This window comes from Halichoeres trimaculatus, unplaced genomic scaffold (assembly GCF_033239565.1).
Source record: "Halichoeres trimaculatus isolate MK-OKI-2021-1 unplaced genomic scaffold, fHalTri1.1 fHalTri1_scaffold_1, whole genome shotgun sequence".
Classification (NCBI taxonomy): Eukaryota; Metazoa; Chordata; class Actinopteri; order Labriformes; family Labridae; genus Halichoeres; species Halichoeres trimaculatus.
The window spans coordinates 22,383,154-22,403,321 of record NW_027437179.1 but is presented as its reverse complement, the minus strand read 5'-3'; the positions used below and the strand labels follow the sequence as shown (position 1 = coordinate 22,403,321).

The 20,168-nt window shown below is 43.4% G+C and overlaps 1 protein-coding gene across 4 annotated transcripts in view; it reads right to left on the bottom strand.

Moving 5' to 3' along the window:
* srgap2 (SLIT-ROBO Rho GTPase activating protein 2) overlaps positions 1 to 20,168 on the bottom strand; it is a 67,076-nt gene that overhangs the window by 27,890 nt on the left and 19,018 nt on the right. Inside the window, exon 1 of one of the 4 annotated variants that reach the window (XM_074693658.1) lies at positions 823 to 979. The exons of the other annotated variants lie outside the window; for them this stretch is intronic. Coding sequence (XP_074549759.1) covers positions 823 to 868 — 46 coding nt within the window. The 5' untranslated portion in view covers positions 869 to 979. Of the gene's footprint in view, positions 1 to 822; positions 980 to 20,168 lie in introns of those variants that run through there. 4 annotated transcript variants of the gene reach the window in all.

Genomic DNA, 20,168 nt, shown 5'->3' with positions numbered 1-20,168 from the left:
ATTACTCTGAGAGTGAGCCAAGTTAATTTGCACCTGAGAGTCACAAAGGAACTACACAGCCCACACTGTTTAAATCAAAGGCATATTTTACAAAAACTGTTGTGAGGAACATGCAATTAACTGTATAAATTACTGCTGACAGTGCAGTGGTGTCCTAAAGACGCGTTCCACAGCTATGTGTAAGAAAGGCTGGAGCAGCTGATGTGGATGGGGTCCATATCAAGAGAAACACCTGGCAGAGCTCAAACACTTCAGCTTGAGGAATTGGCCGATATCCATCCCCACTCCCACCAGACTGTACAGCACAAACTGCTGTGTGTGTGTGCACGGGTGTGTGAGTCACATTATCAATAGAGTGTTTCTCCTCTTTCACACAAATCCAAGACATCTCCAGAGGCAGTCATTTATCCCTGCTTATCACTTTTCATTTTCCTCCGGCCTCCTTCCTCCTCTCCCTCCCTCCATGCTGCTCTCCAGTCTGGCCTCAAATTAATAGAGTGCACTCAGCACAGACACACTCACAAACCACATTCAATCACCGACTACAAGAAAGTCCTCTGGAGAGTCCAGCCCAGCGCAGTTACTTTGGGCTTGGGCGCACACTGCAACATGAGTGCACATTTTACATAGCCAAGGACACACACACACACACACACACACACACACACACACACGCATGATGATGATAAGCTGGATCAGTGCTGACAGCTGACAGATTAATGTTATGCTCTCATAGCTGCCTGTCAATGCAGGGTAGACTGCACATGCATCCTGTTACAGAGTTGACAAACATCACACACATCCCCTCCACTGCTCTCCTACCTTTACAGCGCTGTCCATACAGAAAGCGGATGGTTTTGTCCTCCATTCTGGCCCCACATTCATTCAAACACACACACACACTTAGAGAGGCAGCAACTCAGCGTCCGTCCGTCCGTCCAGCCAGCTGACAGCGACTGTTGATGCTGCCTTTGTGTTCAACAGCTGAGAGAGCAGTTTCTCGTCACCACAAAGAGAAGTGGGATATCTAAATCTGTCTGTGACAGCCCCCCCCCCCCTCCACCCCCAGCGCTCATCGTCTCCCACTTCTCTCTCCCTCGCTCATAAACACAGACCTAAACAATTTGCCACTAGCGAGCGGCTGCATGCAATCACAGTCATTCTTCACAAATTAAAAGGCCAGAGCAAGGGAGGCGTTCTGTGGCATCATGACACAAACACACATCCGCAACAAATAAATGCATAGACACACACACACACACACACACAAACACACACATACACACACATACACACACATACACCCAGTGTGTGTGTCTCTGGGCTAATGACCTGGTGTGAGTATTTGCTTTGACAACATGTGCTATTGACTCGTGGTTTTGAGCATGTGTGTATGTGATTTCCTCATCCCCCAGTGAAGTCAGCGACAGGCAAGTGAGTCAGTGTCCCACCTCCAAGGCTGCAACGTAAAACCTCAGGATGGCAGCTCTTTGTAATTAGTCAACAAATCACAACACACACACACACACAAACCAAAGGCAGACTAAAAGCGCCCATAAGGGGCATAAGGGTGACCAATAGGGTGGCAGCCTAACAGTTCTGTCCCGTATGACCCCAGTATTAGGAAAAATTTAAATCAAAATTAAAATATTTATCAAGCTTTTCACCAAATTCACATAGCTAACATATTCCTCTATTGTCTTGCTAAATTCTTACAGTTTCAGTTTTGCTGTGTTCAATGTTGCGCTAGTGTTAAAGCTAGCTGCTATTATACACCACATTTGCAATCAACTAACTTCTGACTAGCTAGCTAGCTTATAGGTTAGGTAGCAGCAATATGCAATATACGAGGTATAAATTCCAAGCTAACGTTAGCAGCTGTTTAGTTAGTGCCTAATCTTGCTAGCTATGTCAGCTTTGTTACGCATAGCACTGATGTGATTGTTGGGGAGGAAAGCAGGTCTAAAACATTAAACAGAGCTAAGTTATTGAATGCTAACATGAACTCTTATTTAATGGTGACTAACGCCATCAATCATGATTTCAGTTGCTGTTGAACAAGGAAGTTGTAAAATATAAGAAGATGGAAATCATGTAAATATTGTCAAATACTTGTGTCTCACACACAGACTGAGTTCTGAAAAGGCACTGGGAATACTAAAGATGATGGTTGTCAGTTTGAAAATGCTGATTTCAACCAGTTAATGACAAATATATAAAACCAGTAAAAAGATGGAATTGAGGCCGCATAGCACCCTTACAAACAGCTACAATTACTACACGAGAACGGCAGCTGTCAATCATCGTTAAACGTTACGTCAAGCCTTGTTTTTAACCTCTTATAACTAATGAAAACAAAACTTTTCAGAAAAAAAGAGGACTTGAACACAAGACAGCCAAATGCTATCTTCAAATCACCACAACAATCGGATGTGAGAAACATTTCGACGAGGAGTATTAATGTTTTAAAGTTTGACCACAGCCCATCTGGAATGGCTGGAAAGCCAGATTTTTAACCTATACTGCAGCCAGCCACCAGGGGAAGCAGTTTTTGTGGAGACCTCACTTCTAGCCAAGCAAGTGGACGTCCATTTTATTTGCTGTCGGTGGTCACACACCCTGTCAGAAGTTACCAAAATAAAAATGAAGTAAAGAGACAAAGGATAATTTTTTTCTTCAAGCTGTAAACATTTTTTCCTTTTTATCATTTTAAAAAGTGTTCCTATGGATCCTTGTGGCTTTTCAGCCTCAAGTGGACACTTGAGAAACTTCAGTTTTTTGTTAAGTTTCTAATACCAGAGGTTGGCCTTTAAAACCCTTACTGGACCGCTAACAGCTATAAGGTGAAGAGCTAAGTCCTAGCCCCTTGCCCCTACATTTTTTGCATCCATCTGAGGTTAGGATGTTCCAGTTCTTGTCAGGGCGGTATGTTAGGGTCTTTTAAACAGAGATTTGCTTAATGACCCATTCTTAACAGAGTGCTATCATAAGTGTCCCAGAGTTACTTTTAAAAGCAAAGAAACTCGAGACTGTATTCCTCATCAACAAGGTCTGAAAACTACAATAACCGATCAGCTAACAAGCTAACTCTGTGCCCATTTACTTAAAAGCTACGGATGGCTTCTGATGACAAAACAGTGCTGAAGGGCTTTCCCATTTCATAACAGAAGATTTCACCACCACCCATTGCAACTCTCTTTCAAGAACTAAAAACAAGGGACAGGGAAAAACAATTGAGCGCAGGAGTTGTATCCAAAGCATGCTACACTCACAGCTATGTGTCCTTTTATCTGCAACACTCTGTTGTACTTTGATAACACTGGAATATTCCTGAAATGAAGACACTGTTGAACTTAAAAGGAGAGGAGTGTTTGCTATGAGACAAAAATGAGGGAGAGCCCCTGAGAGAGATTGATGCTGGTCTTTTTTTAGGCCTCATCCCTCTGCAACGCTCATCATCCCATCGAGCCAGCATGAAGTGGGATGTGAACTTAGAGGTCACGCCTACAAACTCACCCTCCTCTAGACCAGTCATATTTTCCAGGCGGATGAGAGCAGGTCTTGTAATCTGGCTCTGGGATTCTACTTTCTGGTGCTCTTGTTTCTTTTTCATCCTCCTTCTCCTCCTCCTACTCTGTCTGTGGAGCTGAGCGCTGTCTGGCTCTGTCTGCACAAGCCTTTCCCATACACCTCTTACTTTCAGTTTCCTTTTTTCCTGCACAACAACCTGTCTGCCTGTGATTCTGATGATCTTCAAGTTGTTTGGTTCTCCCTTGTTTCAACTCTACCCAGGTTCATGACCCACCTGTTGGGGTGTTTCTGGCACCTCACTGAGACGCATAGGTAGAATTAAGTGTGCATATATCCTCCTCATGTTTGCCTCTCTACATGGATAAAATATGAGGTTGAAATGGCAGACTTTAACAGATTCCTTTGTCTGTTTCAAAACATTTCAACCATACCTGTCCCTCTTCAGCATCCATTATTGATTAGTTTACTTTGACCCAGAAAACAGGAGACAAAAACAGAGATAGATGTTTGATGGAGACAGCCTATAATGGCATCACTACTGTGATCAATGCCTGCAGTTAATTCAGCTGCAGGCAAAGGCTGAAGAAGGGGTCGGACTGGGGCGTGCTGGTGCATACAGATGTGTGTTTGGGTGCTCAGAAGGGAATAAAGCTAGAATGGAAAATAAAAAATGCAGAAAACACACCATCAGCTTTGGTCTGTTTGGCTGGAGGCTGACAGAAGTGATTGTTGCCCTGAAAGCTGGCCTAGATAAGACAACCACACATACTGCTGTGAGCGCTTATTATACCTGGAAACACCCTGGGCTATGGGCACAACACACACATACACACACATACACACACATACACACACATACACACACATACACACACACACACGCACGCACGCACGCACGCACGCACGCACGCACGCACGCACGCACGCCAGACGCACGCACACACACACACACACACACACACACACACACACACACACACACACACACACACACACACACACACAGCCCTGTGACACCCATGAGTCCAAGCTGTCACCCTGAGCTGTTTTGACGGCAGCTATCCAGCTTGGCTTTGAAAAGCCCCACCCTATATCTGTCCTCCTCAATAAATGGACACGGTTTGGAAGACGCACACACAAACACACACTAACACACACATGGCAAATGTTCACAAGTAGATGTGATGGGTGCTGGAGACAAGGTCTGAACTGGCTGGAGAGGAAGAGAGAGGGGAGGGAGGGGTTTAGGACCAGTGGAGCAAACAGGATTGTTAATTTAAAGGGCCATTCTGGTGTGTTAAGACTTGCTTCACAGGTGTTGACTGTGGTACATGTTGCACATTGAAAACATACTGAATGATGTGCTCTGGGGATGCACCAATTCGATCCTGGTATCAGTGGGAAAGGATCGGACCAAATTTGACACTAAGGCTAAACTATGATTTAGTCTACAGGTTATACAAATTAACGATTGAATTTTCATTTCTGTAAGTTCTAAAGGTTTGTTTTAACCAAACTGCTGTTAAACAGTTAACTTCTATTTTAAATAAATATCAACCTCAGTAATTCCATATGTACCCATTTTATGTATTTTGCTCAAAACATTATCAATCTTATCCCACAGTAGGGCGTGCAGCTTATTATTTAACACATGTATCAGATCAGTATCGGTATCGGTTGATACCCAAAGCCCAGGTATCTGCAACTGTATCAGGACCAGAAAAGTTGCATCTCTAATAGGGATGGGTACCAAACTAGGGACTTTTATAGGTACCGACCGAATTCTGTCAAAAGTACCAGGTATCGATTCAGATAAAACCAAAAGGTACCATCTTTAGGTACCTAAGTGCATCCTTGTGACTGTGAGGGACTGGAAGAGTAGGGGATTTTCCATTCTGGACATGAAAACAGCATTGCAAGGTTATATATTGAAGAATAAATATGTTAAATCCAAGTATTTTTATATTCTGTTATTAAAAAAATTGATTTTTTTACCACATAAACACAAAAAAAGTACTGAAAAATTGGTACAGTTAAGTGCCGGTACCGATTGCTAGGTACCAGGCATCGGTATCGTATCGTTTCAAATGTGAAAGGTACCCATCCCTAATCTCTAATGGGCTTTTCCTTTCCCCCAGGACAAACTCAACTCTCAAACTCTCTTTTGTAAAAAAAAAAAAATGCTCAGCCAACAACCTAACGTCTAATGTCAAACTTGTCTTTGACTTTATTTGGTCTGTGAGGTCAGTTTTGATGATTGATTTATTTATTGTCAACAAGCAAATAGAACTGAAGTAGTTAAATAATTTAACATAAAAAGCCAAAAACTAAAAAATATAAAGTGCACCTAGATAAAATATCATCTTCAACACAGAGCAAACAACATTCATACACTGATGACAGAGCATGCTCTGTAAAGTGACCATCAGTATCAATGACACCCTTCCATACGTGTACACACACGGCTGGTTTCGACACTACGAGCAGTTTGGGGTTTAGTGATGGGAACATTGATAGTAACAGTGGTCAAAACGAAGCACATGAGAACCTGGTGATAAAACAGGATAATCTCTTAAAGCATGCCCCTCTGCCAGCATTAGCTGTGAGCTCCCACAACCTGTGCCAGGTAATCAGCAAAAACAGCATGAGCAGACACACAAAGCCTCTGTCAACAGTTAACTCGTTCTAAGAAATCATGAACATCCAGGCAGGAGATGTAGCTACCGGCGAGGTCGACTATTACCTGTTCTGTTTGTGTTTCTGTGTGTGTGTGTTTGAGCAGGCATGCACGCCGTGTTTATGCAGTGAGGCCTGGTCTTTGTTGCTCCAGGGGCTGATACTGCAGCACAGAGCCGAGCAGAGAAGAGGAAGGGGTGGTGGTGGTCGGGGGGTGGGGGGGGGTGATGGTTTTGAGTTGTACCACTGTGAGCTCATACTATTGTCCTCAGAAGAATGAAAGAAGACAGAGGCAGAAAGAAAAGAACAGAAAGCAGTTTATAGAGAAGGGGGTGGTGTGTAGGGGAGGCACTGCGTCAGAGTGAATAATATGTCCATTCATCCCAACACACAGGAAAAGAGGACACAGAGACAGGAAGTCAGTCGGATCGGTTCATTGCCAGTAGGGAGCACACGGGAGGGGAGGGTCGAACTAAAACAACCACAGGAAGCACATGTGTGAGCGTAAAGACTGACTGCAGCAGGATGGGGGGTTGGACTAAGGTAGGTGTGTGTGTGTGTGTGTGTGTGTGTGTGTGTGTGTGTGTGTGTGTGTGTGTGTGTGTGTTTCTGCAACAGAAGGCCCTTAAGAAAAACAGGCAGTTCTGAGGGTTTCACTGATACAGCTCTCCAAACCTGAAACCAGGCAGAAAAATAGGGAAGAGAGACTGACGGCCTGAAAGACTGGGCCAAAGGTTTGCAGGTTCTTGTGCTTGCTTGAGCTTGTGTGTGTGTGTGTGTGTGTGTGTGTGTGTGTGTGTGTGTGTGTGTGTGTGTGTGTGTGTGTGTGTGTGTGTGTGTGTGTGTGTGTGTGTGTGTGCTTGTGGTTTCTTGTGTGTGTTTGAACAGATGGCGGGCTAAGAGAGTGATTTTTAAGGCCGCTGAACGGGGTAGTCCTCAGGTTGAAGGTAGCATATCCTAATGAGATTCTTCGGCAGGGTGGGTTGTATTAGTTCCAGACATGCTTGAGACTACTTCACTACACACACACACACACACACACACACACACACACACACACACACACACACACACACACACACACACACACACACACACACACACACACACAGGCAAGTAGAGGAAAAGATAGAATTACAGTACAGTAAGTGTTGGAGGGAAAACTATTGCAGGAATGGAAAGATTCCAGTCAATGTCTTTTCCTTAGGTCTGGACTATCCTGTGAAAACAAACACACACACACACACACACACACACACACACACACACACACACACACACACGCACACACTTAAACCTATAGAGACATTTCCTCTCTCACCCAGTTTTTGAAACCTTTAGGAAAAGCAGTGTCGTCCTAAGGAGGGAAGTTAACGAGCTTAGTGACTTTTCGGCATGGAAAACACGACTGGAGCCAAACCGCTGCAGACCTGCTCTGTGAGGCTGGGAGAGCAGAGAGACAGGCAGACAGACAGGCAGTGAGCAGAGGACGGGAAGGGGGTAAAAGCTACCCAAAGCTGGACTGGAGCATGAATAAGTAATGAACAGTGGAGATTTTAGAGGCTGAAAGTTGTTTGTATCTCTTTGGTACACCATTAATCTCACTTCCAGCCCAACCATGTCACGAAGAGCCAAGTACTGAAGGACCATCACCTGACCTCTCAGCTTTCCTTACACATGCATACACACACACTAACACACACATGACAACAAATGAACACTGCATGCAGCAATTAAAGCACTACTGACTCAAGAGTAAGAAGAGAAGAGTTCAACTTTTAACATTTTTACATAAATGGATGATGCATCCCTGCGTCCCTTTGTTGTGAACAGTGAAGCCAAAATAACTCACATGGGAACTCATGATGCAAGCAGTTTTGTTGTTCTGCCCTTTAGCTTGCAGTAAAATGATTTAACAGATAAAGTTATGGATAAAGTTTGAGCTATACTTGGTGCTTTTCAAATTCTTCTGTTTCGGTACATCTGGTCAGTAGCTCGGCAGCTCTCAGTGTTAATGCTTCACTTTGGAGAAGTGATAAACCACTTGTTTATCTTCCAAACTAGATGAGAAAATACGTCAGTAAGTCAAGTTTTATTTTTCCTTGATTTAAATCTGAATGAAAATCTGAAAATTGTGGGGTTATGAGCATAGTGATTTTCTAGAGTGATAATAGAAGTGATAGTAATCACAAAGGTCAAAAACTGTGTATTCTAACAAGCCGAACAATTTCTTTTAAACCTCAAATACTCAAAAAGGTGAGTGGACATCTTGCCTAGTGATCTAGATCAGCTGTTTAGGAATCATTCCTCATCCTGACTGCTCTCTTCAAAGTGGTTTTGGGGGACTCTTGCATTGAAGGAAGAGGGAAAGTAGGTGACAGGGAGGTAGAGTGGGGAGTCGGTGCTCAGCAGGGGTAAATTCCTCCGCACTACTCTTCAGATTAGGAAGTCATTAACCCTTTACTAGCTACTGAGATGCTTTATCTGCAGTGACAGGAAGGGGGGGGGGGGGTCTCCCATGGAAGCTGAGAAGTGGGTTTGTGTGTGTGTATGAATTGTCCAGGGTCCCTTATACTCCCCAAGCTGAAAAGTGCAGGTCATGGGTCAAAGGTCGCAAAGCTACTGGAGAGAGGTCAGTCTCCCATGTCAACCAACTGGTGGAAAACACCTATAAGAGCAGAACTATTCAAACTGAACTAAAGACAAAGTGTCTCAGACTAACCTCAGGATCAGAACTCTTAAGAATATGATCAATATTTGCAGGATTGTATTTTTGGTCTCTGTTGTAGCTTTTTCCCCTCCTGACACTGACAGCCCTCTGCAACCGTCACATGCTCTGATTCCTTGCTTGAGTTTGCAGGGGGTTTGCATGGTTTGAGATCGTGGGCTAGGAGTCTCTATGCATAATGAAAGAGGGTGCTTATCAAAAGTTAACCAGCTTCTCGCCCATTTACAGCCCCTGCTTGCTCTACTAACCCAGACTGGAGGAAGAACTAAGGCACAGACTGTGTGTTTGCGAGGGGTGGGGGCATGTCTCACATTGATGCTGGGAATGAAAATAGATGAAGTGACTTCAATGAGACAACCAAAGGCTGTTTGAATAATGCATCAATCTGAAGATAATGCTTGATCAATCGCTGCAGTTGTTGGAGATCTTAATCAATTACTAGAAAAAAAAATCAACATTTTGGTATTTGATTAGACATCAGAGAAGTTTTTTCAAAGAAAAATACCAAAAATTCCCATTTTCTTTGGCTCTACAGCTACAGGAGTTTGGTGCCGTCCTTTTTGTTTTGTATTGATTATCAACATTATTCTATTATATGGTTCGAAAGCAAGGTCACAAACCATGGCAAAAGCAGCAGCCGGGGTTGACATCATTAAGAATATTGCATTTTGGTTGAATCTTGTGCAAAATATTGACATCCTTAGCCAACTCCCTTTTATCTTTTGTCATTCAGAAATCTTTGTAACTGAACTCTTCTTGGTGCAGTGTGATGATCTGTTGGCCGGCAGCTGGATGATCAATGTGGCTTGTGTCTTAAATGACCAGACTAACTCAAGGAATATCTTGACATCATCAGGGCTGTGACTCACAGTAGCAGCAATGATCCGCTCAAACTTTATCGGTTTTCCAGTTTTCAAAAATGCACAGCCGGGTTCCTAACAGAGCTGGTTTCAAGCAATCCCTCATGCCTTGTTTTGAATCTTTTTCTGTCCTGTGATAAACTGGCAATCCTTTCAGAGAGCACCCTGACTGTCGCTCGATGTCAGCTGGGACTGGTTCCAGCCTGATATCAATATCGATAAGGGATGGATGGTAAATGGGCCAAGCAGCAAATCTTTATATTTTAAAAAGGAGCATAAACTGAAGTTTGACAAATAAATCAAAGTTGTTTGTTTATTGATTTTTGTTTCTAAAACTGTTGATTTAACTCCAGTTTGTCAATTAACTGCTGAACTGCAACAGCACCAACAGAGTTCATAGTCTCTTGAGCAGTTTATCAAATTACACGATTTGAGACAGGCTTTAAGGCTAACTATTTTGTTGGTTTGTGCGTGTGTGTGTTTGTGTGTGAGTGTGTTTCTGTGGTTGTGCTTTCCCCTCAAGGGTAGCATCCACCTGGTGTCACCTCTATTTCCTGTCTCTGCCGGACACAGCCATCTGGGCCTCAGTCTGTTCCAGCAGCCTTCATCTCCTTTTCCATCTCCCTCACTCTCTCCAGCCCTCAACCACTCAGTCACACACACACACACACATAAACACAAATACACACACACACACACACACACACACACACACACACACACACACACCACGCACTGTAGGGATGCGAACCATGAGAGTATAATGTTCTCCACCATCTGTCTAAGGAGGTATGGATATCAGACAAAACCGTATAGACATATTTCACCCTCCTGGACAAGCAGGATAGACCATTTTTTAAGCTGAGATGTCCCTGTGTGCGTGCACGTGTGTGAGTCTGTGTGTGTGTGTTTTCACTCTTTCCAGTGTTTCTAAATGACCAGTCCATAATACTCCCGTAATCAGCTTAGCAGCCAGTCAGGGGATTTGACTAATCCACAACACAAGCATGGGAAGGAGCCTGCTGAGTGTGAGTCTGTGTGTCTGTCTGCACAAGCGAGGAGTCTGTCTGCCACTGTGTGCAGCAACTGAAATCAACCTCAACAATCTTGAGCTTCACTCTCCTTCTCTAAGCATTGAGCATTATAATAATCACGGAGGAAGAGGGAATAGTTTTGAATTTGGATGGTTGGGTGTGGACTTCTTTCATGTGCAGACTTATCATCAGACACATTCTGAGGTTGAATCCTGTCTTTATTAGCGGGTTAACACTTGTCATAATTCCTGTGAATGAGTGACGGTGTGTAATGACTCTCTGCTTTTAGATTAAACTGTCATCCATTCCTGTCACCTTTCTTCATCCTCGTTCCACTCCTCTGTCAAAGTAAGTCTGGTCAGCCTCAGTGATTCATGGGGACCTTGGCAGCTTTGTGTGCATGTGGGATGCATTCAAAGACAGCCCCCTGAGGGAAGTATCAGCGCTTTGAAGCCTAACACAGTGTGTAATAGCCACCCTCTGCCAGTTCATAGTTGTGCCTGACAGCCTCTGTCACACAGCACACACAAAAAGACACTAGCGGGAGAAAGCTGCACGACACTCAATGAGTACGTGACGGGTATGTATGTCCTGACGCAGCAAACTCTTATCACCGCATTCCAAGACACACATCAGCGGCATGCTGAAAATGGCTGTAGGAGAAAATGGCAGAGATGGGAGATAAAGTGAGAGTCAAGAGGAGAGGGCGGGCAGCGGTACCGAGAGCTAAAGGCTTTATCTGCTGATGGCTGTCGATCCTTATCTAAGTGCCAGTGGAAGGCAGCGGAAAGAGCAGAGGGGATATGTTCCATCAGACAAAGGATGGGACCCAGAACAGAAGTCGATAACATGATAATATCACCGCATCCACCTTGAGGTCAGATCACAGCTCTTACTATCATCAACACCAGCTACGACCTTCTTCTAAGACAAAAAAAGAGGAAGGGGAGATTATAAGTCTGTGTCTCTATGTCTGCTTCTTATTTATCAGCATCTTTTGCCACCTCTGGCTTGTGGGAGATACCCGAAGAATAATACAGTTACTGCTGAGGCTTTCTGTTGTAAAGTTATAGGCTATAGGTCCTTAATTTTGAATACCTCCACCAAAGAGGTGATGTTTTTGGGAGAGTTCGTCTGTGAACAACATAACTAAAAAAGTAGCAAATGGATCTTGATGAATTTTTCAAGAAATGTTTTTAATGGAATAAGGAAGAAGTGATTAAATTATGAAGGCAATCCAGATCACCGTCTGGACCCGGGACTTTTTTAAAGGATTCTTTATCATTGTGAGATAAGGCCAGTTTCACCATAGGTGTATAGCTTCGTGATAAATGGTTGGATTGCTTTGCAAAACAATACAAGACAAGGTCACCATCATTTCTGACAGATGTAAAAGTACGATCCACATCTTGGCAATATTATGAATACTAATACTAATATGAAATATATACAGGGTTATCATAATTTCCAACATTGTTGAGTAACAAATTATGTACAAACCTGCAATTAACACCAAATTGTAGCAGACAGTCTGCCAAAAGGGAGTATAACATTAAAGTAGGACTAAAGTGTTGCGTTACAATTACAATAGGCTTGTCAGAGGTCTGTGCTGAGTGCTTTTCTAGTTGCTTCCTTTCTTTTGACAAAAGTTTCCATTTGCCAAGCAATACAAGACATCTGGGGATTTCCTCAGAAAAAAAAGTGACATCTTGATATTTTAATGAAGTGAACATAAAGTTGTCAGAATGGTTAGATAAGCATCCTAATTTTTGGTAGCAGCCCTAAATGATTTAAATAAATAAGAAGGAATGAAGTGTACAAGAGAGCCTTGAATGCCAGAAGTATTCTGAGGTAAAACCTGTGGGTCATACTCAGGGACAGTGTGTGAGTCAGAGAGGTAAAATGTTTGGCTCTCATTCCTTAATCACTAAAGGGACAAAAAAAAGCTGAATCAGGCTGAACCTATGCAGCAAAAGCAATCACAACACCACCCACCCCTTCCTTCTGTTCCCTGCATCCATTTTACCCCCCTGTCAAACCTGATGCTCCATTAGACGTATAACTCACTCCCACACCCGCTTATGTGTGTATGTGGGCTACACCCATGTGTGTGTGTGTGTGTTAAAGCGGCCTTGCTGTGTAATGAGTCCTGCAGAGAGGCACGGCTCAGAGAGCTGAGGATGCCAGCAGGAACGGGTCACACTGTGAAATATGGCCACCATTTCTACCAGGCGGGGATCTGTCACAACAAACCCCTGCAGATATCAGACAGATGCGAGCCACACCCAGACCTATACCCCAACACATTAAGAGCAGAGCACTGCGGTACACTTTTTACTATCACTTACAAACAGGAGCCATGGGATGGATTTTATGGCTACTATGCGGTTTAGTCATCGACTTAACTCCACTGTGAAGATCACATTCAGCCACCTGGTAAAATTTCTCCTCCCTTACATTCCCACTAGCTCAAAGGCGTACCCACCCAGGCATTTGTCTGTGCTGCAGAGACATTTGGGGGGTAGGGAGAAAGAGAAAGAGAGCGAAAGTGGGCCAAGCAGCATGTAGAGGCTCCCAGGGAGTAGGACGACTCAACACCTCGGCACAACAAACCACCACAGCAGAATTTAGTTGAGCAGCACGAGAGTGGCACAAGGGACTCGACAGAGAAAAAAGGTTCTTCTCCTCTCCTCTCTTTTCCTTTTCTGTCTCATTCTGCAGCTTTGTTTGGTCTTTAGCTGGTTTACATGTCGTTTCTTTCATGATCACACACAACAACTCTGCTCCCTCGAGGTAGACTTACAAGACTTGCAAGGAAAAATGAACAAAGTTTCTCATGCTGGTTCTCCTTTTATTCATGTGATGTGTTCAGAAAAAAGTTATCCCCAGGAGAGCCATGCCGAGATGAGGGCCAGTCTAATGATGGAGGGGAGAAGATGATGGGAAAATGTTTAAAAATAACAGGGGACCACAGTTCTACAAACACACGAGAAAATATCCTTCAATTCCAATAAAGTCCTGCAATTCATATTACTTTGTAGATGAAAAGTGGTTATTATAAAAAGCTCTAACCTATTTTATTTTTTCCACAGTTTAACTGTTAAAGCACAATGAGGTGTTTACAGCATCAAGTTGGTTGCGCCTAAAAAAAGTGTCCTTTTCCAAGCAGCTATAAATACACTCGCTCCACTGCTTTGGTTTGTGGCCACTTTAATAGTGGGGCTGCAGTCTCTGTCTCAGTCATATCCCCCTTTTATTTTGAAAAGCCACCACTGGAGCCTCTGTTTCGACGGTGAGAGGGGTCTTAAGCTGTGAAGATTTAACCACTGAGAGAGGATCACAGTAATCCTCACACAAAATTAATTACTTGAAGAAGTGTCTACAGCTGAAGGTGTGGTTGTGACAGAGTGATGTACAGGGAGTCAGACACACTGGCACAGATGGCATGACTGCAACATGTGAATGTGATTTAATATGCTTAATATATCAAACATGGATGCTTGCAGCAATAGAGGACCGTGGTCATTGTTCTAATTGCTACACTTTGAGGTTAAAGCCTGTGCTCAGAGATTTGACCTTGTAATGAATATTCCATGCTTTAAGACAAAGTAGGAAAATTAGATTATAGAAAATGCAAAAGACAGGTCAATTATTACGGCCAGCTTAATACAAATATGAAGCAGATTATACCCATAGAATGGAAAAATGGAACAATTAGCAACCAGAAATACTGACATGACTCAATCACAGTGTTTTTAATGGTTTAGAGCTACAAATATGTCATGTCCATTCAAATGGACGCAGGGTCTGAAGGGGTTAAAACATTAAAACTCCTTGTAGAAATGTTTCTCACGTCTGATTGTTGTAGTGATTTGAAGATATCATTTGGCTGTCTTGGATTCAAGTCCTCTTATTTCTGAAAAGTTTCGTTTTCATTAGTTATACAAGGTTAAAAACGAGGATTTACGTAACATTTAACAATGATTGACAGCTGCCGTTCTCGTGTATTATTTTCGGGGACTGTAAAATATGTTAGGAGGTAGAGTCAGGAAGTGATTAGACTCTCAAAAGAAAAAAAATAATTCAAATTTTTGTCACCCAGCTCCACTCAGATTCTCCCAGAATCCCTCATCGTCTCTACTGCGCAGACTCTGGCTGCAATTGCTGCCAATGGTTTTGCCTGTGACGGGGGTATTTTGGCTCCAGAACTGTACAATGATAAATGGCTGAGCCACACTGTCCACTCTATATACAGTCTATGATTATACCAGTCTACATGGCACACACTCATTATTACGCCGAATGATTTTTCAGCATACCAACAAGACAACAAAACAAAAGCTATACCTTGGTTAAGAGTGTGCAGATGAAACAGTTTTATAATATTGAAAACACTGTTTCTGAAGTCTAACGCAGCAGCTGTCTGAGGGCAGCAGGGTGTCACATTAGAGCACCGCAGTGTTTTCTAATTCCTCTAACAGGATGAACTGCAGCACAGACACAGTCTATTAAACTTTACAGGATAGTATCAGACACAGATTAGTCCTCCGCTGAGCAGCTGGAAATAATTGAAAGGACAAAGCTTGTGGCATGAAATGCGCAAAGGGATCTCACAAAGCAAGACAGCTGAGAAGAGTATAAAACACATAGGTGCCTGTGGTTAAAGCTGCTTTGATGTTGCGTGATGGCGCAGCATTTTTGGGCCAGCAACCTATGCACATTAGAGCATGCAACGCAGAGCTTCCTGTAAAGCAGGTGGGTGTTTTATTCTCATTCTGTGGTTGCATTACATCAGACCAAATTAACCTCTCTTCCTGCCACAGGGTGAATAACGGTCAGCTCTCACCACTAAAATAAGTCTCAGTGTCTTTCCACAGCGCAGCTAAAGACAGGATGATTCTCCGGAGAAGGGAAACTATTTTTCTAGAGAAGGTCCTTCCAGTACTTTGGGGAGTAGAAAACTAAAACAACAGAAATTTAAAAGGAGTAATTGTTTGGAGCAACCCTTCACCCAGTATTTTGATGACTTCAGTCTGGCTGAGAGGACTCTCATTTTTTTTAAACTACTGCTGCAAGAAACACTCACCTGAGGTCAGTTCAGGGACACTTTCTCACACAATGAACACAGCCTTTGTCCCGCTCAAACACACAAACACATACATGCTATTGTTTTCTTGGGTCACACTTGGCCACATGATTGTCACTATTGCTCAAATATCACCATCTCATGGTTCCTAACAAGCATCCTCACAGCCAAATGATCCCCGCAGCCAGCTAAGGACAGACTGTCAGCTATACTTTTAACTACCTGGCTCAAAGTTCAGACAAACATAACTCAGCAGCACACTGCAATCCAATTATTATAACTTGTAGTGCTGTGCCAATTCTGCCATTATCTGTGTCTCCTTTGCTTGGACAGAAAAGAAATAGGAGGCCCATGATTGATTTCTAGCTTTAAATCTTCCTTAAAAGGGAACCTGATGAGTGAGAGTAATGTTTTGGCAACCAATATGCCTGAAAAGTCATGGATACATTATTCAAGCTGGACTTCCTAGTTCATATTTCATCTTCTCTTCAATACCTGCAACAACACACTCACTCCCACGCAGCCTTTTACACTCATTTGATGCAGTGCTGTCGTCAGTTTGAACAGTCTAAATAATTACGCAGATTCTGAGGGAGCCAGTCTTCACTCCTCAGTGATAATAAGCTAGTCTCTTGTAATGTGCATTAGTAAGATACCGATCAGAGCTTTGACGTCTCTGAGAGATGAAATGATAAAAACAACTTCTTAAAACAAAGTGTCTCCTCCTACAATGGTATGTAGCCATGTTATTATTCTACATTAGCCAAGATTACAACTGCTGGTTTGTGTATTACCCAAAGTAGCTTCAAGTGCAGTGAGGTGGAAATGTAATTGTTACAGAGGTTTAAACTAATAACCCTGTAAGTGATACCATGTCATACTAAGGCCTCATATATTATCCCCAGCGTTAGATTTATAATCAAAAGTTGCCAAAACGTTGCAATTTTTCTAACTTTAGCCCCGTTTCCACAAAGCCATCAATTTAAATCAGTAGGGTTTGGTACCAGTTGGCTCAGTTATGCTTGGTCCTGTTTGCGTTTCCACAGCCAATCATGCCCCCTCATGGTAGGTGGCGTGTAAGCTAGGTGTACCCCGCTAATAAATCCAACGAAGAAGAAAATGCGACACAGTAAACAAAGAGCAACAATGGAAGACATCTAGCATTCTGTCCTCTTTGTGATTAGCATGTGGCTCTTTGATATAAAGTGCAATCAAGTTTGTTTCACAGAAGGCTGTGTGCCACCAGGAGAAATGCAGCCGCTGTTGATTGGTCGATTCTTTCGACCATTTAACGGTCTGCAGTGTTGTAGCTCCACCTCCGACATCGGATCTGTATAGTCTGGCACCCCTACGAAAGGGTCCCAAAAAGTGGGACGGATTGTCTTGGTTATCTGGGGTCTGACCCAGTTAGTCAGTGGAAACGCCATAAAATGCGTGCCGTGAGAGGAACCGAACTGAACCACTTGGTGGAAACAGGGCTTACGACTTTTTAATATGTTCTCCAATCACATCTGAAAAAATGCCTGAATTCAGATCTTTTTATTTCACTGATCCAAATTTTATCCACATTTATGTGGTGATTCTAATGAAAAGAGCCAATTAGGGTTGCTTAGACATCTGTTCACAAAGAGATAATATAAACCAGGCCTTTCCCTGCTGCATAACTACCACTCATACTAGCTGTGTTTAGCTTACTTGGAAGTTTCAGGTTGCCAACTGATGTTAGCCTTTTGATTTACCTCTACAAAATGATTTGTTGGTTGACCTAGAGTGGGGTTTCTGTGATGAGAGGGACAAATTTCCCTGGTTTGAGAATATGAGCACAATTCTCGGAAATTACTGTCTGACCAATACATTTGGTTGAGTTCTGTTATACTGGTGTGCCCAACACCAGCTCTTCTGCTGATGAAGAAATGGAGGTGATGAGAAATACTAGCTTGTAGCCATTTCAATGCCTGCATTTTCATGCTACCTCACCTTCCTTTGAGGAGAGCCAGGTGGCCGTTTGTTCAAGCTGCTGGGGTGAATGCATTCTTGCGACGAAAGGTAGGAATCCCAGCTCACTTGTTTTGTTGCTCATCAAAGGGCAATTGCCGTGTACACATGAGTCCAAACAACTTGGGCCAAAGAGGCGGATGCCCCCTGTTTGGGAGCAAGTTCTCCAAACCTTCCAAGTGTAAAAGCACCCTTGGACTCTACTACATAAATGATTAAAAAAGAACCAACATCGACTCACTTTATTTTAACAGATAAAACCTCCAGCAGAACCAGACTTACTTCTGAATTGCCACAAACAGAGTTACAAAATTAGGCCAAGTTTTTGCTTCTGTGTAGTACTCCATTAGAGTGTCAGCATTGCTCTTTAAATACTTGTAGGCGTGAGTCAGATTGGGCATTTCTGGTCCAGGTGCTTGCACTGTCACAGCAATTTTTGATGCTACTCTGAAAATTGGAGCTGATACATGTTGGTACCAAGCGGCAACCTCTGGTCTAAGAATATGAGACAATGCGGTAGTGCTAAAATCGGCTTTTTCTCCATTGTCCGCTTGGGGCTGGCTCGGGAAGTGCCCGAAGTCACATACACACCAAGCCAAAATAGCGTTTTTCAAAGCAGAAATTAACCTATTTACAGCCTGGTTCAAAAAACGTCTCCTGTCTGAGTGGCTAATTATACTATCAGCACACATGGGGGGTGAATTTTTTTCTAACTTAGCCGTTCAGGGGATATTAAGATCGCAAGCTTGCCTAATCAGAGGCACTGCTCAGGGTCACATGGCCCACAGGTGCCCTATAGCTATAGGCAAAGCTTTGCCACTACCAATATGGCTGCTATAGCTGATGTGCTTCTTTTACCATTTCAGAAACAGACGGATGACGTCAAGGAGACTACGTCCATGTTTTATACAGTCTATGGTTGTTGCTGATCATACAGCCCTTACTACAAGGTGATGTGCACAGCTTTCTGCTTTGAAAACAGACTACTGTTTTTGAGTCCTGAATAACAATGAATTTTTGGAGGAACAAAAAGATTTTCTCACGACTAATAAATTCTACTGGAAAACACAGTGAATGTCATTTTCCATGACATCAAAGCTACTTGAGACACTGGTGTCCAAATCTGATCGGCGACACTCCTATCAATCTTATGATACAGTTAGTGGTTAAAATCTTTCTTTCCCAGTGTTCCTGACCTTTGACACCACAGGAGCTTGGCGCCTAGCAGGCCTCGGACACATGATGGAAAACAAAGCTATCTCCACTCTGGACTGGAGAGCCTGTGATACCAGGAGAAAACTCCTCTCCAATCAGAGGGGAGCAAACACAGGGTCAGTGACTCGACACAGCGTGTGTGTCCTATTTTGCCTGTGTGTGTGTGTGTGTTTCAGTAAAAAGGACATATCAGAATCAGAACAACACAATAGAGTGCCGCAGTGTGGGCGGCCACACCCTTTCCTCCCCTCCACAGCCTCCACTCCAGCCCCTCAAAAGTAAAGATTAAAAAAGAAAAGAACAGCGGAGGGAGGGAGTGGACGTACAGGCGGCCCAGGAATGCCTGATAGGAGAATGAGAGTAAGGAAAACAGAGGGGATGAAGAAAAATAGACACTAATGAATGCAGGAAAATGTGAGAGGTTTGACAGTTTCTCAGCTTTAAGAGGGGAAACATGACAAGAAGAAAAGAGAAAGAAAGTGGGTAGGAGTCAGCGGCTGAGGGAGGGGGGAAAGAGAAACAAAATGGGGGCATAAAAAACAGTCTTACAGGAGACGGATAAATACTGAGGAAATCTGAAGGGAGGGTAGGGGAGAGAAAGGATTGCAGTGTGTGGAGTTGTGTTCTGCTATGTGTTGCTGAATTATTGATGCTGCCTCAGTGTTGAAGGGCGAGAAGAGGGAGCACTTTCACACACGGTGTAATCTCTGCAGCATAAACATGCATCGCACACAAACAGGGAGCTGTCAGGCTGTGGAGAATTTCATGTGCAACGATCACCCAGCCCAAGAGGCTCGGGCACGTCCCCTGAGAGTGTCTGTGGCCGGCAGGGAGGAGATGAGGTCAAAGGTCATGGCAGACCAGGAGGAGACATCTGGTCCACACCTGCTCTTAACTTGCTGCAGTAGACTCACACGCAGATCATCACAAATGTCAGACACAAGGTAAAGTGAGACAGTCATTAGTTTGTAGTCTCTCTCTGGTTTGAGACTACAAAGAGCTCCCTTCTTGCTTTGCGTCTTCCTTCCCCTGCCTGTGTTTTT